Here is a 25,235-nt window from a genome sequence, read left to right as displayed (position 1 = left end):
CCGAATGTCCTCAGGACCCCGCTCCTCTTGGTAAATGCATATCTTTGATTCTACTTTTAAACATGAGCTCTGCAGCTCCCATCTCTGCTTAGAACTCTCAACCAGCCCAGGGCTGCACTGCAAATGTAGACTACCGTAGTGTAATCTATCAGATCTGAATTTAGGAAGCATCATTTTGTGTTCGAGTTACTGTATTAATTTACCACATTCATTCATTATTTTTATTTCTGAATCTCTAAAAAGTTCCCGGACGGGTACACTAAACTAAATGCCTAGAGAATGTGTCAATATGACCAAACTTACTAACCTTAACTTGCAGCACATGTGGTGCGCTAATCAGAAACAATCTCATGGTCAGATTAGTTGATATTCTTCTAACTATTAAGTATCAATAAAGTATGAGATGTATCAATATGTTTCCATTCACTGCATTATCTCAGCCCCGGGTTCAAACTGCAGTCTCCCAGCCCTAGTTCATGCACGGGGGGCCAGTATGAAAAAATGTATGCACTCACTAACTGTAAGTCGCTCTGGATAAGAGCGTCTGCTAAATGATCCCCCCCCCCCAAAAAAGAATGCATCTCTTACTACTCTTTTTTTCTGTTCTCTTATAGCTGTCTTAACTCCAGCTGTCGGTCTGACTGTGTCCGTCTTTTGCACTCTCAATGTTCATCCTCTCTCTCTCTCCCTCCTTTCTCTAACTCTTTCTCTCCCTCTTTCTCCCCCTCACTCTTTCTCCCCCTCACTCTTTCTTACTGTGGTGTGTTTCCTTACCTGTTCTCTCTACTTACCTGCACTCGCTTTACTCTTCCTCTCTGTGATGGTGTCCCTGCCTTCATGTCCTGTGTTTTGCTTTTCTGCCACTGTTTTCCGCTGTAGATGGTTCTTCATCACACAGCTTTGCATATTCTCAAGAGTGTGTGCACAAAAGCAGTGTGTCCACGGCTGGGCATGGTTCTGCTCTCAGGCAAAAGGGTGGGTAACATACAGAATGCATGCGTTCTTCAGACTGAACAGTGGGTGTCAGTTACTGAGCCAGTTAATGCTGAACAACAGGATACATGGGGTGGGAATAATGTCCCTAGACAGGATCCATTCTAAATACCAATTATATAATACCTAGCCTAGGGGACAGTGCTGGGCTGGGCTTTTCTCATCTGTTGCGCAATGATCCTTTAGCTACCCCTGTCAATGTTAGGGGCTTTCAGCAAATAGATGGACAGACCTTTCAGACATGCTTAGGTTGATTTAGATAATTTGGAAGAAGCTCAGTCACTATTTCAAGGCTCTTCTAGAATTTCTACCACAATTATGTCTTCTGCTGAATTGCAGTCACTAAAGTGAATTGGTCGACAACTTTCCACAGTCTGAGGTTTCTTATTATTTCCTCCCATTCGTTGAATTTTTCCTTCCCTTTCATAATCCCTTTTGTTTTGACCCTTAGATATTGAGTGTTGTACTCTGAGTAAACTGGATGTGCTGCCTTTTACAGTAAACCTCTATGAGTTATAGTATAACTGTTTCTATGTTGTGGCTGTCTACTAGGTAACTCAGGGACACGCCCCATGTCCCCAGCCTCTAAACACCGACAGGAAAGCCACTCCCCAAAACAGGAGGGGCGCGGTGGTCGCTCCTCGGACCACTCCAAAAGCAAAGACCTGTTGGCCAGCGAGGCACTGATCCTGCGGTCGGACACAGCCAAGCTGCGGTCAGACTCCCATAGCCGCTCCCACTCACCCAACCATAACACCTTGCAGGCGCGGAAGGCCGACGGGCGTGATCGTAACTCCGAATCGCCCAACCCTGGCTCCCGCTCCTCCTCGCCCAAGCAGAAGGACCTGTCCTCCTCCTCGGGGAGGTATAGCCCCTCTAGCACCTCCTTTCCGGGGTCCTCCTCCCCCCAGCATGATAAGAACCTTGCTCAGGACAAGAACCAACCAATTGACAAGAACATGCCAGAAGACAAGAACCAACCAGTCGATAAGAACATGCCACAAGACAAGAACCAACCCCATGACCAGAACCTCCCTCCCAAAGTCAGCCCCTCCTCCAAGGCTCGGCTGGACCTGCCCAGAGAGAGATCCAAGTCGGACTCGTACACCCTGGACCCGGACACCCTAAGGAAAAAGGTCCCTCTCACCTCGGAGCCACTGAGGGGAAGGTCCACCTCGCCCAAACCCAAACTACCCCCCAAGGACAGGAGCAGCAAAGGAGGTGACAGGAACACGGAGAACCGCACCCCGTCGCCCCATGTAACCCAGGAGGACCTCCACAGCGAGGTGGTGGAGGTGTGTGCGTCTAGCACTCTTCTTTCCAATGATGATGAAGGAAACGACGAGAACGTTAAGGTGAGCAACACAGAGGAGGGCTCCTCCAAGGTGCACTTCAGCATCGGCAAGGCGCCCATCAAGGAGGAACTGGAGAGCAGCCGCTTGTCGCCCAAAGTCAGCCGCAAGACCTCCAGCCGCCATGTGCGCCCCAAGAAGGACAAGTCGGGCCTGCTCTTCAAGGGCGAGAGCTCATCGAGGCTCGCCGAGCCCACCAAGCAGGCTATGTCGCCCTCGGTGGCAGAGTGCGCCCGGTCGGTCTTCGCTGCGTTCCTCTGGCACGAGGGCATCGTCCACGACGCCATGGCCTGCTCCTCGTTCCTCAAGTTCAACCCGGAGCTGACCAAGGAGCACGCGCCCATTCGCAGCTCTCTGGGTGGCCAGGGCGGCCAAGAGGAGAGGGAGAGCAAGCTGAAGAACCGCCACTCACTGGAGATATCCTCGGCCCTCAATATGTTCAACATTGCCCCACATGGGCCCGACATCTCCAAGATGGGCAGCATCAACAAGAACAAGGTCCTGTCCATGCTCAAAGAGCCACCACTGCCCGAGAAGTGTGAGGACGGCAAGGGGGAGCCCATCTCCTACGAGATGACCTCTCACCCCTTCATGAGGGCCAAGTCCATCCTGCCACTCACCCTCCAGCACCTTGTTGCATTTTGGGAGGACATCTCCATGGCGACCATCAAGGCAGCCACCCAGAACATGATTTTTCCCAGCCCGGGCTCCAGCGCCATTCTGAAGAAAAAGGAGAACGAGAAGGACAGTAAGAAGTCCAAGAAGGAGAAGAAGAAAAGAGAGAAGGCGGAGGTGCGCCCCAGGGGGAACCTGTTTGGGGAGATGGCCCAGCTGGCCATGGGGGGACCGGAGAAGGACACCATCTGTGAGCTTTGTGGGGACTCGCACCCCTACCCTGTCACCTACCACATGAGGCAGGCCCACCCAGGTAAGACCAACGATGGGTTTGGCTTTATTCCATACGGTTAGAAATATATACATGCCATGTTACTGTGCGAGGTTAGCCTACCTCTCACATATAAACTTCAGACATGAAAGTCCTGTGAAAGGCTGTATTTTGTTTATTGGTTGTGTGGAAGAAAAGAAAGCTTTAAAGCTGAAAATGTCTTCATACCGAGGCGGATGGTGGCTAACCCCATGACACTATCTGCACTGTATCTCTGCTAGTACAGCAGCACTACTCAATATGATCTTAGCATAGAGATAAGTGTATATGTGTTCTATGTACTATTTATGTCTGTGGATCTTAGCGTCATCTGGTGTGTTTTGTCTTGGGCAGGTTGTGGTCGCTACGCGGGAGGCCAGGGCTACAACAGCATCGGCCACTTTTGTGGGGGCTGGGCAGGAAACTGTGGTGACGGAGGGATCGGAGGAAGTACCTGGTACCTGGTGTGTGACCGCTGCAGGGAGAAGTACCTGAGAGACAAGCAGACTGCAGCCAGGGAAAAGGTACTGTACTGCTCAACGCTTCAAGTCTTACAATGCATCATTATAACTGTATCATAATGCATTATGCCTACAAGTGTTTCCCCAAACTTCGACTTGACCTCTTAGCCACCAGTTAACTTTAACCTCCCTCCCTACCCATCCAGGTGAAGCAGTCGAGGAAGAAGCCCCTGCAGGTGAAGACGCCGCGGGCGCTGCCCACCATGGAGGCCCACCAGGTGATCCGTGCCAATGCCCTTTTCCTGCTGTCCCTAATCAGCGCTGCCGAGCCCAGCCTGCTGTGGCACCACCCGCCTCGCCCACTTCACTCCACACTGCCCAGCCTCAAGGAGGGTGTCTCCGACGAGATGCCCAACAAGATCGGCTGCCTGTACCTGCAGACGATGGCCAGGTAAATGATAGCTATTGTGATGATGATCAAAATGAAAAGGACTGTAAAGACTGGGAGTGAAAACATTTAAGGTAATCTCTTTTTATTTTTGCCTCCCAGACAGTCTCCTTCTCTTTTGGTTTTATGCCCTTTGGGACGGCATTACACTTAAAGCGCTGTGGCCATGTTAATTGAAGTGACGATCATACATTTTGGTTGTGGATGGTGTCTTATCCATATCTCACGGACATATTACACAGTGAAAACAGTCATTGAATTCTTAACCTTTATTTGCTAGGAGGCAGCATCCACATAACCTAAACACTAAATATTTGAACTACATATGTACGTAAAACCTGTCTCCCCTCTTCCAGGCAACACACAGAGAACTTTGGTGGGTACCAGGATGACAACCTGTTCCAGGATGAGATGAGGTACCTGCGTTCCACGTCTGTCCCTGCGCCCTACATCTCAGTCACCCCCGACGCCTGCCGCAACGTGTTCGAGGAGCCCAAGAGCAACATGAAGTCCATGCCACCCAGGTAACACACACACAGACAACACACACACATCTCTTTTTGAACGTAGAGATGAGCAGACTGATTATGTCTGTGTTTGTTATACAGTGAGGGGAAAAAAGTATTTGATCCCCTGCTGATTTTGTACGTTTGCCCACTGACAAAGAAATGATCAGTCTATAATTTTAATGGTAGGTTTATTTTAACAGTGAGAGACAGAATAACAACAAAAAACACCAGAAAAACGCATGTAAAAAATGTTATAAATTGATTTGCATTTTAATTAGGGAAATAAGTATTTGACATGGCTCCCAGGTGTCTTTTATACAGGTAACGAGCTGAGATTAGGAGCACACTCTTAAAGGGAGTGCTCCTAATCTCAGTTTGTTACCTGTATAAAAGACACCTGTCCACAGAAGCAATCAATCAATCAGATTCCAAACTCTCCACCATGGCCAAGACCAAAGAGCTCTCCAAGGATGTTAGGGACAAGATTGTATACCTACACAAGGCTGGAATGGGCTACAAGACCATCGCCAAGCAGCTTGGTGAGAAGGTGACAACAGTTGGTGCGATTATTCGCAAATGGAAGAAACACAAAATAACTGTCAATCTCCCTCGGCCTGGGGCTCCATGCAAGATCTCACCTTGTGGAGTTGCAATGATCATGAGAACGGTGAGGAATCAGCCCAGAACTACACGGGAGGATCTTGTCAATGATCTCAAGGCAGCTGGGACCATAGTCACCAAGAAAACAATTGCTAACACACTACGCCATGAAGGACTGAAATCCTGCAGCGCCCGCAAGGTCCCCCTGCTCAAGAAAGCACATATACAGGCCCGTCTGAAGTTTGCCAATGAACATCTGAATGATTCAGAGGAGAACAGGGAGAAAGTGTTGTGGTCAGATGAGACCAAAATCGAGCTCTTTGGCATCAACTCAACTCGCCGTGTTTGGAGGAGGAGGAATGCTGCCTATGACCCCAAGAACACCATCCCCACCGTCAAACATGGAGGTGGAAACATTATGCTTTGGGGGTGTTTTTCTGCTAAGGGGACAGGACAACTTCACCACATCAAAGGGACGATGGATGGGGCCATGTACCGTCAAATCTTGGGTGAGAACCTCCATCCTTCAGCCAGGGCATTGAAAATGGATCGTGGATGGGTATTCCAGCATGACAATGACCCAAAACACACGGCCAAGGCAACAAAGGAGTGGCTCAAGAAGAAGCACATTAAGGCCCTGGAGTGGCCTAGCCAGTCTCCAGACCTTAATCTCATAGAAAATCTGTGGTAGGGAGCTGAAGTTTCGAGTTGCCAAACGTCAGCCTCAAAACCTTAATGACTTGGAGAAGATCTGCAAAGAGGAGTGGAACAACATCCCTCCTGAGATGTGTGCAAACCTGGTGGCCAACTACAAGAAACGTCTGATCATGTCTTTGTCAGTGGGCAAACTTACAAAATCAGCAGGTGATCAAATACTTTTTTCCCTCACTGTATGTGGTTGTAGTGTGTGTCATATCTGTTGGTCAACATTTCTCTGTGTTCATCTCTTGCAGTCTGGAGACCAGCCCAATCACAGACAGTGACTTGTCCAAGCGGATGGTGTTCCAGAGGTCTTACTCTGTAGTGGCCTCTGAGTATGACAAGCAGCACTCGGCCTCCCCGGCCAGGGTCAAAGCCGTGCCCAGACGCAGAGTCCACAGTGGGAATGCAGGTGGGTAAACCTTCCCCTGAACCACCAGACCAGAGGGCTTTGTGCCTACTTACTATTAGAACTAAAGGGTTTGGATGCAGACAAAAAATAGTTATTCTACACCTCACCATTATCCAATTAACCTGATATTTACTACACAAGTATTATGGTAATGGTCATTGTATGATAAAGACATTAAAATATGTCCTATTTAGTTTTCATATGATTTATTGAGTTATACCACTTCCCCACTGTTATAACAAAGCAAATATCAGTTTCTTTGTAAATATCAGGTGAATTTTAGCTGGAATAGGGTTGCAAATTACTAAGTGTTGCCAATTACCATGACATTTGTAATACCGTATTTAATAAGTATGGCATTTTTATTTATTGTTTTGTTATTAGGGGTTCATGCAGTGAATCTGATGAAACCCTATTGTATTTGTTGGCGTTCATTATTATAATTATTGTTAGGGGTTCAAGCAACAAAGCCAGTGAAACCCTATTGTATTTGTTGGTGTTTATTATTATTATTATTATTATTATTAGGGGTTCAAGCAGAGAAGCTGGTGAAACCGTATTGTATTTCTTGGTGTTTATTATTATTAGGGGTTCAGCAGCTAAGCTGGTGAAACCCTATTATATTTGTTCCAGTTTGTTCCTAGTTTGTTCCTAGTCGATCTCCAAACATTTCTGTAGAAAACCCAACGATAAAGCCTTGCGTTCCTATATTTTTTTGGGGTCTTGCGCTGTTGGCAGTAGGTGCACCCAATTCAGCTTTTCTAATATTGAGGAATATTTCACTTTCAGTTTTCATAGGAGTAACAACATGAATTTGTACATGAGGCGTGCGACTTGTTTCGCCATCAGCTTTAAGACGGTGTCCCTTTTCGGCCAGTGTCAGCGGAGGAAAGGGAGAGCTGAGGGACGTTGAGAGGCGGGCCCTCAGTCTGCTCCTCTCTCCCGCCGCTGAGACTGACCATCAGATGCAGGCCCGATTAGCCCAGTAAAATAAAAAGCTAAATATTTAAATGTATGCTCACTCAGCTGTGCCTCACAAGTAATACGACAACTGATAAATAGCCTACCTCCATTTTTTTAAATATATGATGTTTAAAAAATGGTCCGAACAATAATGCATTGGCAGGGAAATTCAAGCAAAGCCACTATGTGGTGAAAGTGTATTGGGCCTATATCTTACTGCACAAACCTCATTGCTACAGTACTGCATAGGCTTACATTTTATAAAGTAATGTAAAAAAATATATATATAATAGCGGTAGACCTTGCATTTTGACTCAGAAAGTGATCTTGACTCAAAAATGGTTGATGACCACTGCCCTATTATGTTTCTTCTGGTTCATTATTGTTATTATTACACCAGTTCTTCTTGCGAGGAAAATTAACATGCAAATTCCTGTGAGATGGTAAGTCAGAGGAGGGTGCAACTTGACATGATAGTAAAGGCCCTTAGTCCACACCCTTTTATGCAATGCCGTGCCAATTGGCCACAAGGTGGTGCTCCAACAGGCGATTTAAATTGCAAACTTTGAAGGGTCACGCCCCTCACCCCCTATGACCTAGAGTCCTGAAAAAGTCAGTGTGTAGGTCCCTCTTCTCACAAGGAACACATTTTCCTCATGGACCCATAAGGTCCGCCATGATGAATTTTCCGCCATTTAGAATTTTGTGAAAATCATTTAAAACGTTACTCCTCTGTCCATAAATGCTACATACCAAATTTGGTACCGTCCGGTCCATCATTAGAAATGGTCCAAAATACACTATATATACAAAAGTATGTGGATACCCCTTCAAATTAGTGGATTCAGCTATTTCAGCCACACCCGTTGCTGACAGGTGTATAAAATCAAGCAAACAGCCATGCAATCTTCATAGACAAACAAGTGGAAACGTCTAGTAGCAACAACGGCTCAGCTGCGAAGTGGTAGGCCACACAAGCTCACAGAATGGGACCGTCTTTCCTCGGTTGTAGCACTCACTACCGAGTTCCAAACTGCCTCTTGAAGCAACATCAGCACAATAACTGTTCATCGAGAGCTTCATGAAATGGGTTGCCATGGCTGAGCAGCCGCACACAAGCCTGAGATCACCATGCACAATGCCACGCGTCGGCTGGAGTGGTGTAAAGCTCGCCGCCATTGGACTCTGGAGTAGTGGAAACGCGTTCTCTGGAGTGATGAATCACGCTTCACCATCTGGCAGTCCGACGGATGAATCAGGGTTTGGTGTATGCCAGGAGAACACTACCTGCCCCAATGCATAGTGCCAACTGTAAAGTTTGGTGGAGGAGGAATAATGGTGTGGGGCTGTTTTTCATGGTTCGGGCTAGGCCCCTTAGTTCCAGTGAAGGGAAATCTTAACGCTACAGCATACAATGACATTCTAGTCATTGTACTTCCATCTTTGCGGCAACAGTTTGAGAAAGGCCCTTTCCTGTTTCAGCATGACAATGCCCCCGTGCACAAAGCGAGGTCCATATAGAAATGGTTGAGATCGGTGTGGAAGAACTTGACTGGCCTGCAACTCTATCAAACACCTTTGGGATGAATTGGAACGCTGACTGCGAGCCAGGCCTAATCGCCCAACATCAGTGCCCGACCTCACTAATGCTCATGGCTGAATGGAAGCAAGTCCCCACAGCAATGTTCCAACATCTAGTGGAAAGCCTTCCCAGAAGAGTGGAGGCTGTTATAGCAGCAAAGGGGGGACCAACTCCATATTAATGCCCATGATTTTGGAATGAGATGTTCGACGAGCAGGCGTCCACATACTTATGGTCATGTAGTGTACATCAAAAGCACAATCTATTGGCAAGCGTGGTAAGGAATACAGAAGTAGCTCAGACTAGGGCAGTGTGCACAATTTGTCCTGATGGTGGCACAGTGGGCCCACATCTTGAACCCTGGCATTGCTGCTTGCAGCTTTAATAATAATAATAATAATAATTATTATTATTATTATTATTATTATTATTATTATTATTGTTCCTCTTCTTCCGTAAGGCAAAATTAAAATATACATTCTCGTGAGATGGTGAGGCCCAGGAGGGTGCAACCTTGGATGGTGGTACAGGGCCTTGGGCCACACCTTCGCACGTAATGCCATGCCAATTGTCCACATGGTGCTGCTATAACAATCGATTTAACGTGCACATTTTGCGAGGTCACGCCCCTCACCCTGTGTGAGCTAGAGTCCTAAAAATTGTTACATAGGTCCCTCTCTTCACAAGGAACAAATGTGCCTCAAGAACTCATAAAGTCAGGCATTATGGATTTTCCGGTATTTAGAATTTTGTGAAAAACACTCAAAACGCTGATCCTCTTGCACCGAATGACCGATCTGCACAAAAGTTGATGAATGGCATCTATGGACCAATGTCTCCCATCGCAAAATTTTCTAGGCTAGTATGTCAAACACCATTAACCAATGAACTTGGGTGGGGTCTGGCAAATTTGGTGCCAATTTGGTGCTCCTGGAGAAAAATACGTTTAAAGGAGTTAACATCATTACAAATGGTCTAAAATACATCAAAGGCAGATTGCACGATCTGTTTGATTATGAGTTCTGATATTTGTCAAGTGTGGTAAGGAGTACAGAATTAGCTAATCCTAGGGCGATGTGTCCAATTTGTCCTGATGGGGGCACAGTGGGCCCACAGCTTGAACCGAGGCATTGCTGCTTGCCTCTTTAATTTATATAATATTTGTAACACTGTCCTCCCCTCCAGAAGTGGGTTCTTCTCTGTTGCACCACCCCTCCCCGGAACTGTCCCGTCTCATTTTGGCCCACGGATCCCTCAGTAAGGGCGAGAGGAACTTCCAGTGGCCTGTCCTGGCCTTTGTCATCCAGCACCACGACCTGGAGGGTTTGGAGGTGGCCATGAAGCACGCCCTGCGCAAGTCCGCCTGCAGGGTCTTCGCCATGGAGGTAACGTCCGTCAAAGAGATACTCGTACACATGACAGTGGACATTTTAGCATTTCCCATCAGAAAATGTGTCAAGCTGCCTGGGAATGCTAACTCTAGCTGGCCACGGAGATACGTCAAAGATACTCATACACAAGACCGTGGACAGTTATCATTTTCATAGGAAAATGTGTCACGCTGCCCGAAGTGCCAAGTTCATGCTTACACTAGCTGGGCATTTGTAGTTGTATACCACAAATCAACAGTTAGCAGCGTTACCTCAAATGCTAACGTGATTAGCCTATTGGGTAATCCTCTTTGAGGTACCTCAGTAGTCGCTAGACGGCACTGTTAGAAAGGACAAAAGTGTAGGCAATATCTGAGATGAGAAACTGATCAGAAAATGTATTGTTAAGGTTAAGTTAAGGTTAGGTTAGGGGTTTAGAAAGCACTGTACTTTTTTTATTTAATAGGATCGTCCCTCCCCTCTCTGGCCTAATGTGATCTAATGTGAACTGATTACCTTCAAACTCTGAAAAAATCTCACAGATAACGTTGGTCAACGTTGTACATTGTTGGTTTTTGGTACTTTTATATAAAAGTAAATTAATACATTGCTTCAGGTCTTTGCTGTGAAATTTAAAGGACTGTTTTCTGAAGTGAGTCTGAAAGCCACCATCTTACCTCTCTCCCCTTCCTCAGTCATTCAACTGGCTGCTGTGTAACGTGATCCAGACCACCTCGCTGCACGACATCCTGTGGCACTTTGTCGCCTCCCTCACCCCATCACCCTTTGAAACTGAGGATGAGGAGGAGCAAGAAAACAAAGCCCCCGGGAACAAGGAAATCGTGATGGAGCAGGTGATGTTTGATTAAGAAAAATGGACCGGGGTGGTGGGGGGGTCATTTTATTGCTGCTATCTTCAACAGGTCTCTTGCTAAATACATCATCTCAATGAGACAAACCTGGATAAATAAAGGTTTTTATTTGAGGTACCGGTACAATATATTCAGATGGTTTATTTTTCAATGTACACTGAACAAAAATATAAACGCAACATGTAAAGTGTTGGTCCCGTGTTTCATTAGCTGGAATAAAATATTACATTTAATTATCTTTAAGGAATACCTGGAATAGTATAAAGTAATCCTTCTACCCCCCCCCCCCCCCCACCCCCCCCCCATAAAAAAAAGAAGAAAAAAAGTGGTTGTCCCACTTGCTATCATAAGTTGAATGCACCAATTTGTAAGTCACTCTGGATAAGAGCGTCTGCTAAATGATGTAAATGTACATTTGTTTACATCCCTGTTAGTGAGCATTTCACCTTCGCCAAGATAATCCATCCACTTGACAGGTGTGGCATATCAAGAAGCTGATTAAACACCATGATCATTACAAAGGTGCACCTTGGTGCTGGGGACAATAAAAGGCCACTCTAAAATGTGCAGTTTTGTCACACAACAAAATACCACAGATGTCTCAAGTTTTGAGGGAGTGTGCAATTGGCAGGCTGACTGAAGGAATGTCCACCAGAGCTGTTGCCAGAGAATTTACTGTTAATTTCTCTACCATAAGCCACTTCCAACATCGTTAAATAGAATTTGGCAGTACGTCCAACCGGCCTCACAACCGCAGACCATGTGTATGGCGTCGTGTGGGCGAGTGGTTTGCTGATGTCAACGTTGTGAACAGAGTGCCCCATGGTGGCGGTGGGGTTAATGTATGGACAGGCATTAGCTACCGACAACGGCAATTGCATTTTATCGATGGCAATTTGAATGCACAGAGATACCGTGATGAGATCCTGAGGTCCATTGTCGTGCCATTCATCCGCCGCCATCACCTCATGTTTCAGCATGATAATCCACGGCCCCATGTCGCAAGGATCTGTACACAATTCCTGGAAGCTGAAAATGTCCATGTTCCTCCATGGCCTGCATAGACATGTCACCCATTGAGCATGTTTGGGATGCTCTGGATCGACGTGTACGACAGTGCGTTCCAATTCCCGCCATATCCAGCAAATTCACACAGCTATTGAAGAGGAGTGGGGCAACATTCCACAGGTCACAATCAACAGCCTGATCAACTAACTCTATGCAAAGGATATGTGTCGCACTGCATGAGGCAAAAGGTGGTCACACTAGATACTGACCGGTTTTCTGATCCATGCCCCTACCATTTTTTTAAGGTACAGTGGGGGAAAAAAGTATTTAGTCAGCCACCAATTGTGCAAGTTCTCCCACTTAAAAAGATGAGAGAGGCCTGTAATTTTCATCATAGGTACACGTCAACTATGACAGACAAAATGAGGGAAAAAAATCCAGAAAATCACATTGTAGGATTTTTTATGAATTTATTTGCAAATTATGGTGGAAAATAAGTATTTGGTCAATAACAAAAGTTTCTCAATACTTTGTTATATACCCTTTGTTGGCAATGACACAGGTCAAACGTTTTCTGTAAGTCTTCACAAGGTTTTCACACACTGTTGCTGGTATTTTGGCCCATTCCTCCATGCAGATCTCCTCTAGAGCAGTGATGTTTTGGGGCTGTCGCTGGGCAACACGGACTTTCAACTCCCTCCAAAGATTTTCTATGGGGTTGAGATCTGGAGACTGGATAGGCCACTCCAGGACCTTGAAATGCTTCTTACGAAGCCACTCCTTCGTTGCCCGGGCGGTGTGTTTGGGATCATTGTCATGCTGAAAGACCCAGCCACGTTTAATCTTCAATGCCCTTGCTGATGGAAGGAGGTTTTCACTCAAAATCTCACGATACATGGCCCCATTCATTCTTTCCTTTACACGGATCAGTCGTCCTGGTCCTTTTGCAGAAAAACAGCCCCAAAGCATGATGTTTCCACCCCCATGCTTCACAGTAGGTATGGTGTTCTTTGGATGCAACTCATCATTCTTTGTCCTCCAAACACGACGAGTTGAGTTTTTACCAAAAAGTTATATTTTGGTTTCATCTGACCATATGACATTCTCCCAATCCTCTTCTGGATCATCCAAATGCACTCTAGCAAACTTCAGACGGGCCTGGACATATACTGGCTTAAGCAGGGGGACACGTCTGGCACTGCAGGATTTGAGTCCCTGGCGGCGTAGTGTGTTACTGATGGTAGGCTTTGTTACTTTGGTCCCAGCTCTCTGCAGGTCATTCACTAGGTCCCCCCGTGTGGTTCTGGGATTTTTGCTCACCGTTCTTGTGATCATTTTGACCCCACGGGGTGAGATCTTGCGTGGAGCCCCAGATCGAGGGAGATTATCAGTGGTCTTGTATGTCTTCCATTTCCTAATAATTGCTCCCACAGTTGATTTCTTCAAACCAAGCTGCTTACCTATTGCAGATTCAGTCTTCCCAGCCTGGTGCAGGTCTACAATTTTGTTTCTGGTGTCCTTTGACAGCTCTTTGGTCTTGGCCATAGTGGAGTTTGGAGTGTGACTGTTTGAGGTTGTGGACAGGTGTCTTTTATACTAATAACAAGTTCAAACAGGTGCCATTAATACAGGTAACGAGTGGAGGACAGAGGAGCCTCTTAAAGAAGAAGTTACAGGGCTGTGAGAGCCAGAAATCTTGCTTGTTTGTAGGTGACCAAATACTTATTTTCCACCATAATTTGCAAATAAATTCATTACAAATCCTACAATGTGATTTTCTGGAATTTTTTTCTCTCAATTTGTCTGTCATAGTTGACGTGTACCTATGATGAAAATTACAGGCCTCTCTCATCTTTTTAAGTGGGAGAACTTGCACAATTGGTGGCTGACTAAATACTTTTTTTCCCCACTATCTGTGACCAACAGATGCATACCGTATCTATATTCCCAGTCATTTGAAACCCATAGATTACGGCCTAATGAATTTATTTCAATTGACTTATTTCCTTATATGAACTGTAACTCAGTAAAATCTTTGAAATTGTTTCATATTGCGTTTATGCTTTTGTTCAGTATACATGTATGTCTGTAGTCATTGTGTCCCTGATATGTGTGTTTTTATCTACTTTTCCATTATGTTTTCTTCATACACACAGGAGAGGGACCTGGGTGTGTGTGAGCACCCGCTGTCTGACATTGTGATCGCCGGGGAGGCCGCCCACCCCCTCCCCCACACCTTCCACCGCCTCCTCCAGACCATCTCCGACCTAATGATGTCACTTCCTAGTGGCAGCTCCCTGCAACAGATGGCCCTCAGGTACAGTGGCCCTGTTGCTCAAAGTTCACCTCCACTTTCAACTCAAGCCTGCCCTCAAATTAATTATTTAACCCTATTATCCACCATACACTTGGAACAGAGCATATTATTACATTTTACATTTTACATTTTAGTCATTTAGCAGACGCTCTTATCCAGAGCGACTTACAGTTAGCGCATACATTATTTTATCGAACCCACAACCCTGGCGTTGCAAACACCATGCTCCACCAACTGAGCTACATCCCCTGCCGGCCATTCCCTCCCCTACCCTGGCAACGCTGGGCCAATTGTGCGCCGCCCCATGGGTCTCCCGGTCGCGGCCGGCTACGACAGAGCCTGGATAAGACTAAAACTAAGGGGAAAATATCTCTTCTAAAGGATCAAATACTTTTATATATATATGAATAGGCCCTATAATGTTCACCACAGCTTTTTTTACATTACTTTTTAACACTAGAACCGCTGGGCTTTTCAGCATACAAGTACCCGCTACACTAAAGAATGCTGTCCGGCATCACCTTTAGCCTACTCATCAGATTAATCTACAGTGTTGTTATCAACCTAAATAAATACCAACGTAAATACCATCGTTCACGGTCCTGTTTCAGGACCGTGAACGAAAGTGATCTCTAGTGTTCCGCAACAAAACCATTATTTTAAAAGCATGGGAACCAGTTAATAACGTCCTTTCACATTCCAAGCAATTTTTCAGTCCCACAAAAAACGCCAACCAAACACCTGTGCAAAAGCACTCAGAAACATCTCCTTCCAGGGTCTGATTTAATAGTTTTGGTATATGATCGTTTAGCAGACACTCTTTTATTCATAGCGACTTGCTACCAACATGTGACACAGATATTCAGGATACATGGCCCATGTAGAAATTGAACCAACAACCCTGGTGTTGCTAGCACCATCCTCCAAACAATTTAGCTACCACTGTACTGATCAATGTGAGCGCGTGATCTCACCCTTGACCCGGAGTGTTTCCCCATCTGTCTATCAGGTGTTGGAGTTTGAAGTTCAAGCAGTCTGACCACCAGTTCCTGCACCAGAGCAACGTGTTCCACCACATCAACAACATATTGTCCAAGTCGGATGACGGCGACAGCGAGGAGAGCTTCAACATCAGTGTGCAGTCTGGCTACGAGGCCATGAGCCAAGTGAGACAGAATCCCATAAGAGAGCCATAATCATAGGGATGTTTCACGGGACCCATATTATATTAAGCCTAGTACTAGACTAAGAAGGTTTATTTAAATGGAGAATCTCCAAGGAGAATGATTTTTAAACCAGGACTAGGTTCAAACTAGATCTGGCTCATTAAGTTTTGCGGTAGCTAGCTCGACCTTATGAAAGTTGGTAGAGAATAGACTAGGTGATACATATACCACAGATGCTGTCTGAGACCCAAGTGCAGACCAACAGAACAGTCCAACAAATACCTAAGTCGTGTTCATTAGGGGATGCAACGGAAAGCAGTTAAACCTTTTCTGTTATCCTTGATGATTTTAAATGAATTGTATCCACTGAAATTAGAGGGCTGCATTCCTGCTGTGTGGTCTGCATTTTTCATATGGAGGGCTGTCAGACAGAGGACTTTGGGATGAAAATATGTTTGTTGTCCATCAGATTATTTGGAAATGTTTGTCTTTCTGCTTTGTATGCATTAGCCTACCTATTGTATTAAAAGCACATATGTTTCGCTGCTTTAACAGTAGCCTAGTTGGGCGTGAGTTCAAGTGCAGCTAGTATATGTGATGTCATTGAAATAGAGTAGGCTGCCTACATCCGCAGAGAATCACGTGGCAATTAACTCAAATATGAAATGTACTTAAATATGATTAGACCGTAGTTTACTACAGTGTCTGTAAATAAATATTGATAATGGAAAGAAGTGGAGGGCGCTCAATCAACGTGAGTCGAGGTGCAATCAAAAAAAAGTAATCATCATTGAAAAGGAAAAGGCATAACACGCACATACTGTAGGTTAGGCTACTAAGGTGAGCGAGCGTTGCGGTATTGATTACCCATTTATTTGTCTGCCTGCAAATCGTCCTCCTAAAAAGTAGGCTATATTCTATATGCAAAACGTAGCAAGTGTCGCTGTCATCATTCTTGCTGCTTCAAGTTCAGTAGCCATATGTGCGAGATCAGGTGTGGTCTCAATTAAATAGAGTAGGCTATAGCCTATGCATGGGCGGAGAAGCGCGGGGCAGTTATCATTCCAAGGAAATGTACTTCCTAAATATGTTTAGGCTATAGTTTACTACATTGCTTGTAAATAAATATTGATCACACATATTTATCCATTTGAAAATCTTCCCACTCCTAAAAAGTAGGCAATAAAAATAGCTCAAGAGAAAGTGCAAGTCTCGCGAACTATGCTCTCCTCAAACTACATCTAGCATATTCACTGATATAGCCCAGTAATACAAATAGCCTAAAATAATGGGCCACATGAGAATCTTTGGTAATATAACCTATTATTTTTGCGCATTTTATATTGCATATAGGGCGTAAAATTGCTAGGACCATGGCTGGCAAGTGAGCTGCGTCACATACGCCTAAAATAAATCATTGCGGGACTGCGGTTGGGTTTGGGACCAGTTATTTCAGTAGTGGGTGGGAGTCGGACAGAAACCCAGCTGGGTGCGGTATGAAAAGCTGCGGGAGCGGGATGAAGAAATCAGTACCACGCAGACCTCTAGCTGAAATTAAATGTTTAAGATAGCTAGCAAAATTGTAAAACCTTGTCTGTTATCCGCTATGATTTTAAATGAATTGTATCCACTTGTGTGGCTGAAATGGACAGTTCAATATTGTCCAATCAAATCGTATCTATCTATATAGCTGGGAGGTGTTGAACATCATTTGACCTTCCAGGAGCTGTGCCTAGTGTCCTGTCTGAAGGACCTGACCAGCGTGGTGGACATAAAGACGTCCAGCCGTCCGGCCATGATCGGCAGCCTGACGGATGGCTCCACCGAGACCTTTTGGGAGTCGGGCGATGAGGACAAGAACAAGACCAAGTGCATCACCATCAGCTGCGTCAAAGGCATCAACGCCTCCTACATCACTGTGCACGTGGACAACTCCCGCGACATTGGGGTGAGTAGGGAAGGATTAAAGGGACATTTATATGTTTTATGGATCCCCATTCCTGGGGTCCAGCTAAATTAAGGCAGTTATGCAATTTTAAAAACATGACAATACATTCACAACATATTTCACAACACCTTAAGTGTGTGCCCTCAGGCCCTTACTCTGCTACCACACATCTACAACACAAAATCCATGTGTACATGTGTGTATAGTGCTTATGTTATTGTGCGGCAGGTAGCTTAGTGGTTAAGAGCGTAGTGCCAGTAACGGAAAGGGCGCTGGTTCTAATCCAGGAGCCGACTAGGTGAAAAATCTTTCGATGTGCCCTTGAGCAAGGCACTTAACCCTAATTGCTCCTGTAAGTCGCTCTGGATAAGAGCGTCTGTTAAATTACTAAAATGTAAAATGTGTGTGTGTGTGTCTGTGCCTATGTTTGTTGCTTTACAGTCCCCGCTGTTCCATAAGGTGTATTTTTATCTGTTTTTTAAATCAAATTTTACTGCTTGCATGAGTTACTTGATGTGGAATAGAGTTCCATGTAGTCATGGCTCTATGTAGTACTGTGCACCTCCCATAGTCTGTTCTGGACTTAGGGAAGTGCACTCCAAAATCAAATTTGTCAGATGCCACAATCTAAAATGTATTGAAAAACGGTCTGTTTTCATTGATTTTAAAGCCGCTCTTCTCTAACTCCACAGAACAAAGTCACCTCCATGACGTTCCTGTGTGGCAAAGCCGGGGAGGACCTCTGCAGGACCAAACAGGTTTGGCCTCTTATTTGAATAGACCAGCTCCAGGCATCTGTATAGTGCATTACAAGCCATGCCTCTGGTTAAAAGTAGATTACTACATGTTGTTGTACACTACTATTTGGGAAAGGTAGTGAGATACAGCCTGATATAGCTAACCACTATTAGTACAGAATATGGCAAACTTACAGCAATTGAAGCCCTTCTATACAATGTGTATTGTAATTTACTGTATGTACATACAAGCTGTTTTCAAAAGAAAGAACAAAGGAAAATCTGTACTGAACATTTTGATTCACCTCGGCATCAACACAACCTTCACTAACCAATCCCTTCCATCTCCCCACCTCTCTCAAGATCGACCTCGACTCGCGTCACATGGGCTGGGTGACCAGTGAGCTTCCTGGCGGGGACCACCATGTGATCAAGGTGGAGCTGAAGGGGCCCGAGAACACGCTGCGGGTGCGCCAGGTCAAGGTGCTGGGCTGGAAGGCTGGCGAGAGCATCAAGATCGCGGGGCAGATCTCGGCCAGCGTGACCCAGCAGAAGAACTGCGAGGCCGAGACACTCCGCGTTTTCCGCCTCATCACCTCACAGGTCGGTTCACCTGTCAATCAATCGTACTATGGGATCATAGGACCGGTCACCTGTCAATCACTCATAATATCATCTTACTGGTCGGTTGGCCAGCCAGTCACTCATACTATGGGGCCAAAATGTTCATGTTTTCTTCCTCTACCACTTTAGATCTAATAGAATTGGATAGGTTCAAGCTTTACCCTTGGTGTGCATGTGTTGTGTGTGTAGGTATTTGGGAAGCTAATCTGCGGAGATGCTGAGCCCACCCCTGAACAGGAGGAGAAGAACCTGCTGTCATCATCAGAGGGAGAGGACAAGGTCAGGGGTCATACTGTATACCAGTGTTTCCCTGTATGCCAGTGTTTCACACCTGAATCTTTTTGCAAATAATGACCAGAAAACAAACAGGATATTATAAAATATTTTTGTTTACCTGTTATTGTTTACATGTCATCAGGCTCCGTCAGACGCAGACCTGAAGGAACACATGGTGGGCATCATTTTCAGCCGGAGCAAGCTGACCAACCTGCAAAAACAGGTCAGTAGTCTATGGAATACCTGGCCAATAAAGTACAATTAACTAAAATAGTACAATACAACTACAACAACACAAAATGTGATCTCTGTCTACAGTAATCCTCTATAGAAGGCTTTGAGGGTTCAAGCCCCTGACTCTGCTTCCCCTGTCAATGTTATCTTCACACTTGAAATTGACTTCATATAGCTTTATCACTCTCCCCTCCCCCCTCCAGGTGTGCGCCCACATCGTCCAGGCCATCCGCATGGAGGCGACCCGGGTGCGCGAGGAGTGGGAGCATGCCATCTCCAGCAAGGAAAACGCCAACTCGCAGCCCAGCGACGACGACGCCTCCTCGGACGCCTACTGCTTTGAGCTGCTGTCCATGGTGCTGGCTCTGAGCGGCTCCAATGTAGGCCGCCAGTACCTGGCCCAGCAGCTGACGCTGATGGAGGACCTGTTCTCGCTGCTGCACACGGCCTCGCCCCGTGTCCAGAGACAGGTGGGGTGTACCCACATAATACAGACTCAACACATAATGTAATAACACATAATAGTTATTTATATACTCGTCGCCAAACCCACTGGCTCCAGGTCATCAATAAATCACTGCTAGGCAAATCCCCGTCTTATCTTAGCTCACTGGTCACCATAGCAAAACCCACCCGTAGTCTGCGCTCCAGCAGGTATATCTCACTGGTCATCCGCAAAGCCAACACCTCCTTTGGCTGCCATTCCTTCCAGTTCTCTGCTGCCAATGACTGGAATGAACTGCAAAAATCCTTGAAGGTGGAGACTCTTATCTCCCTCATTAACTTTAAGCGTCAGTTGTCAGAGCAGCTTACCGATCACTGCACCTGTACACAGCCATTCTGAAATTAGCCCACCCAACTACCTCATCCCCATATTGTTATTTATTTTGCTAATTTTGCACCCCAGTAGCTCTATTTGCACATCAGCTTTTGCACATCTATCATTCCAGTGTTAATACTAAATTGTAACTATTTTGCACTATGGCCTATTTATTGCCTTACCTCCATAACTTACTACATTCGCACATACTGTATATATATTTTCTGTTGTATTTTTGACTTTATGTTTTGTTTACCCCATATGTAACCATATGTAACTCTGTGTTGTTTTTATCGCACTGCTTTGCTTTATCTTGGCCAGGTCGCAGTTGTAAATGAGAACTTGTTCTCAACTGGCTTACCTGGTTAAATAAAGGTTAAATAAAATAAAAAATAAATGTTATATTATACATACACAATATGCCCATACACACACATGGGCACACCTACTCAATAAAGTATCATGGGGTGCTGGTCCAGTATGATTTCCTGCCTCATGACAATCTTAAAGAGGAGCTGAACTCTAAAACCAACTCATTATAATTATAATAATAATAATAATAATATATGCCATTTAGTAGACACTTTTATCAAAAGCGACTTACGGTAATGCATGCATACATTTTACGTATTGGTGGTCCCGGGAATGTGGCATCAATAGTAGTCTTAAACAATTGTACTATTTGCAAAAGTGGTAGAACTTTGGTCACAAAGTCAGAATCTTCTAAAACAGAGATTTGCGAGATTTAAAGAATCTATGGCACGTAAACGTTTTTCTTGGGTTGGGTTTAGATTTGAATCCTGCCCACGGCTGTCAGCGCCCGAATAACCAACCTACAGCCCACCCTTTTTCTTTATAGACAGCAGAGCTAACCAATTGAGGCATTAGCACACAGCGTCTCAGGACAACTTTGATGAGACTTGTTCATTATAAACAGCTTGGGTTTTTCCAACTCAAACATCCTCACATTTGTGAGCTAACTTTAGCGTCACAAACACAACTGTCATAAAAGATAGGGAAATGCTCAGAGCTTGATTCTTGACCAATCACATTCATGTTGTCATGCGGTTGCTAAGTCATTTGTCATGTGTACGGTGGCTGTTTGGATAGTTAAAGTAAACTGGAACACACATTTTACAGTTACATTTTACTCATTTAGCAGTTGCCCTTATCCAAAGCGACTTACTGTAGTGAGTGCATACATTTTCATACTTTTTTTCATACTAATCCCCCGTGGGAATCGAATCCACAACCTTGGCGTTGCAAGCTCCATGCTCTACCAACTGAACTACACGGGACACACAACAGTAGGCTATTAGAAAACATGACACACACTTCAAACTGGCTAAATCAGTGAATTCAGCCCCACTTTAACATCAGTAAAGCTAAAGAGAGTCTCTGCATGATGTATATCACTCCAGCCGTTTAATAACATTGACTACATGTCTATCCTTTCTCACCCTTCACCTGTCCCCTCTTTCCCAGGTGACCTCTCTCCTCCGTCGTGTCCTTCCTGAGGTGACACCCGTGCGCCTGGCCAGCATCATCGGCATCAAGGCCCTGCCGCCTGCCGATATCAGTGACATCATCCACTCGACCGAGAAGGGTGACTGGAACAAGCTTGGCATCCTGGACATGTTCCTGGGCTGCATCGCCAAGGCGCTCACCGTGCAGCTCAAGGCCAAGGGCACCACCATTGCCGGCACGGCGGGCATGGCGGCAGGCAAAGGCATCACAACTGTCACACTGCCCATGATCTTCAACTCCAGGTGAGACAACAACTTTGAGATTTACCTTCATTAGGCACAAAATCTAAGAAAATTGTCCAAAAACGGAGTGAAGTATGACTATGTGGACTTGTCCAATAAGAAAAGCTTGCTTTTGTTTTATGTTGCAAGACGTTGTAAGATGTGAGATGACCCACCTGGATGGGTCATCTCACAAAAACGATTAATGACTTCGTCGCCAACATTTTGAGATATTCTCAAACCAATTGTTGTGTGTGGTTGTTTGTATATTGACTTTCAGATGTGATTTCTCCTGATTGAACAGGAATTCCGGATTTTCAATATAATCTCATTCAAATGTATTTATAAAACCCTTTATACATCAGTGGTTGTACAAAGCCTTTTGTACATTTTACTGACATTCTCTTGTATTCATACATTTCTGGAATTGACCTAACTCCCCGAAACCAATATATATATATTTTTTTACATTTTTAGTCATTTAGCAGACGCTCTTATCCAGAGCGACTTACAGTTAGTGAGTGCATACATTATTTTATATTTTATTTTTCATACTGGCCCCCCGTGGGAATCGAACGCCATGCTCTACCAACTGAGCTACATCCCTGCCGGCCATTCCCTCCCCTACCCTGGACGACGCTGGGCCAATTGTGCGCCGCCCCATGGGTCTCTTGGTCACGGCCGGCTACGACAGAGCCTGGATTCGAACCAGGATCTCTAGTGGCGATGCAGTGCCTTAGACCACTGCGCCACTCGGGAGCATATATACAGTACTTATTGTTTTGCTGTTCATATCTCTGTTGTATTGTGTCCCATAATGAACACATTGGTCGAACACTGCCTCTCTCCATGTGCAGCTACATACGCCGGGGGGTGAGCCACTGGTGGATGAAGGGATCCACTCCCCCTCAGATCGCTGAGATCATCATCAAGCTGGTCAAAGACATGGCTGCCGGACACCTGTCGGATGCCTGGTCTCGGGTGACGAAGAATGCCATCGCTGAGACCATCATGGCCCTCACCAAGATGGAAGAGGAGCATCGCTCGCCAGTCCGTTGCATTGCCACCACCCGGGTATGGCTGTTCTCATATCACACTACCATATTGTGTGTGTGTGTGTGTGTGTGAGAGAGGTAGAGGGAAAAGGAGTGTGTGTGTGTGCTTAGCAGACCTGGGTTCAAATACTATTTCAATTACTTTCACATACATTTCATAGTAAGTATTCAGATTAATTTTTTGAAAATTCAAGTAGTTGAATACTGGAATGTAAGTAAGTATCTAAAATACATGTATTTGAATCCAGGTCTGGTGTGTGTGTAGTGTGTGGCGGATGTTTGTATGTGCACATGCACGTGTGTTAGGTTAGTGCGTGTGTTTGAGTACATTTTTATCCTCTCTGTCCTTTCTCTCTGTACTGTAGTTGTGGCTTGCTCTGGCCTCTCTGTGTGTGCTGGACCAGGATCATGTGGACAGGCTGTCCTCAGGCCGCTGGATGGGCAAAGACGGACAGCAGAAACAGATGGTAACTTGTCCATATTAGCCTCATAGAACACGTGCATTTTGGCAAAGCAATATAGACTCAAGACTTTCTCTGTTTTTTATTATAACCTGTTGAGATAATGCATAATTGAATGGATTTAATTTATAGCACGCAAAATCACATTCCTTACAATTTTTACATTTAGCTATACACATTTTAAGTTCTAGGTGGATGAAATGAGGGAAAGTTGTCTCGAGGTGTTCGGGTTGTAACCGTAAAGTGTCGTTGTGCTCCTGTCCACAGCCCATGTGTGATAACCATGACGACGGCGAGACGGCAGCCATCATCCTGTGTAACATGTGTGGTAACCTGTGTACCGACTGTGACCGCTTCCTCCACCTGCACCGACGTACGCGCTCCCATCAGAGACAGGTCAGTAGTACCCACATTCACCTGTAGGGGGCTAGACTGGGAGCCTGTCGAAGTGTCAATGCTTCTTTCCACCTTGGTACCACCTGCAATAATGTGTATACCAGGGTTTCCATTAGGATATTTGCCACCGGACAATGTGACCTGCAAGATTTACATTTACTGGACATTTGAGAAATATACCGCATGCATTGGGTGCGTAACCCATTATAGGGTATGCCCACGGAGCTCAGAATGCAGAAATCACATTTAGATTATGGTAATTCAATTTAACAGAATAGAAATTAGCCTGTAAAGTTGGTTCATGTATACCAACATGAACCAACATGTCCCTGATAATTTGTCCGGCACCAATGTTAGTTATCCGCTTTTCCCTGGTGTATATACGCCCATTTGTGAAGACCTGACCACCTATAAATGTTAAAGGGATGTTCCACTCAAAATACAAACTAACATGTTTTTCCACCTACCTTGGCTGTAGTAGTTTCCAAGACAGTTTTTGCTTATGCATTTAGCTTATTAAGGTATTTGTTAGTCATGCTTAGGCGTAGGCGGTATACCAGTTATAGCGTACACCGGGGTATTTTGAGATACTGACGGTACGGTTTTCAATACCGTATTAAAAAAATATATATATTATAATAATAGAATACAAATTTGGGGCGGGGGACTACGCCACTGCTTGTAACTATAAGTTAACGCATAAGAGTCTAAGCCCTGTCTAAGCCGGGGGAGGGGTACTACTAAGTTATATGGAATTGTTTTAAGAAATTCATAGGATCATTTTGCTATTTGATTTAGAATGTTAAGACCCATTGAAGTATAACAACAAAATTAGAATACAATTATTTGATTAAAAAATGTATTTGGCCATAGTGCTATTAGCCCATACAAAAGCATTGAATAACAGATTCACTACATGGAACAACAGATCAAAAGGAAGTTTGTTCTGAAGTGTCTATCCTATATCCTATACCCCTTATTTTTTTCACTAAACATTCTCCATATATACTTCCATTAATCTTTTTGGCTGGTCCCAGGGGACCTTCAGACAAGTCTTGTGAGGCCTGTGGGCGTCCAAGAGTAAACAACATGTACGTGTTCGTGAGAGACTCATCTTTCCATAGAGGGGTCATAATAGTGTGTAGGCCAAACCGATTTTGTGAGAAGACTGATTTTCGGGATGTCTCATTGTCTGGCAAACACCGCCCTAGCTCTGTCACCTTTCACCGCAGATGCGAAAGTGTTACAGATGCGGTGGA

At 45.0% G+C, this 25,235-nt stretch overlaps 1 protein-coding gene across 1 annotated transcript in view; it reads left to right on the top strand.

Moving 5' to 3' along the window:
* The window catches only part of LOC311129664 (E3 ubiquitin-protein ligase MYCBP2-like), a 319,573-nt gene that overhangs the window by 269,522 nt on the left and 24,816 nt on the right, over window positions 1-25,235 (top strand). Inside the window, exons 55-74 of the mRNA XM_084162035.1 lie at window positions 880-975; window positions 1,546-3,273; window positions 3,625-3,794; window positions 3,938-4,182; window positions 4,536-4,703; window positions 6,242-6,399; window positions 10,130-10,329; window positions 11,010-11,168; window positions 14,351-14,511; window positions 15,521-15,677; window positions 17,401-17,625; window positions 18,318-18,383; window positions 18,726-18,965; window positions 19,176-19,265; window positions 19,405-19,485; window positions 19,700-19,966; window positions 21,802-22,085; window positions 22,922-23,138; window positions 23,485-23,586; window positions 23,848-23,976. Coding sequence (XP_084018161.1) covers window positions 880-975; window positions 1,546-3,273; window positions 3,625-3,794; window positions 3,938-4,182; window positions 4,536-4,703; window positions 6,242-6,399; window positions 10,130-10,329; window positions 11,010-11,168; window positions 14,351-14,511; window positions 15,521-15,677; window positions 17,401-17,625; window positions 18,318-18,383; window positions 18,726-18,965; window positions 19,176-19,265; window positions 19,405-19,485; window positions 19,700-19,966; window positions 21,802-22,085; window positions 22,922-23,138; window positions 23,485-23,586; window positions 23,848-23,976 — 4,943 coding nt within the window. The remainder of the gene's footprint in view (window positions 1-879; window positions 976-1,545; window positions 3,274-3,624; window positions 3,795-3,937; window positions 4,183-4,535; window positions 4,704-6,241; window positions 6,400-10,129; window positions 10,330-11,009; window positions 11,169-14,350; window positions 14,512-15,520; window positions 15,678-17,400; window positions 17,626-18,317; window positions 18,384-18,725; window positions 18,966-19,175; window positions 19,266-19,404; window positions 19,486-19,699; window positions 19,967-21,801; window positions 22,086-22,921; window positions 23,139-23,484; window positions 23,587-23,847; window positions 23,977-25,235) is intronic.

This window comes from Coregonus lavaretus (assembly GCF_964263955.1).
Source record: "Coregonus lavaretus genome assembly, chromosome: 5".
NCBI classification, from domain to species: Eukaryota; Metazoa; Chordata; class Actinopteri; order Salmoniformes; family Salmonidae; genus Coregonus; species Coregonus lavaretus.
The sequence above is the reverse complement of the archived record's forward strand: the minus strand, read 5'-3'. Positions and strand labels throughout refer to the sequence as shown.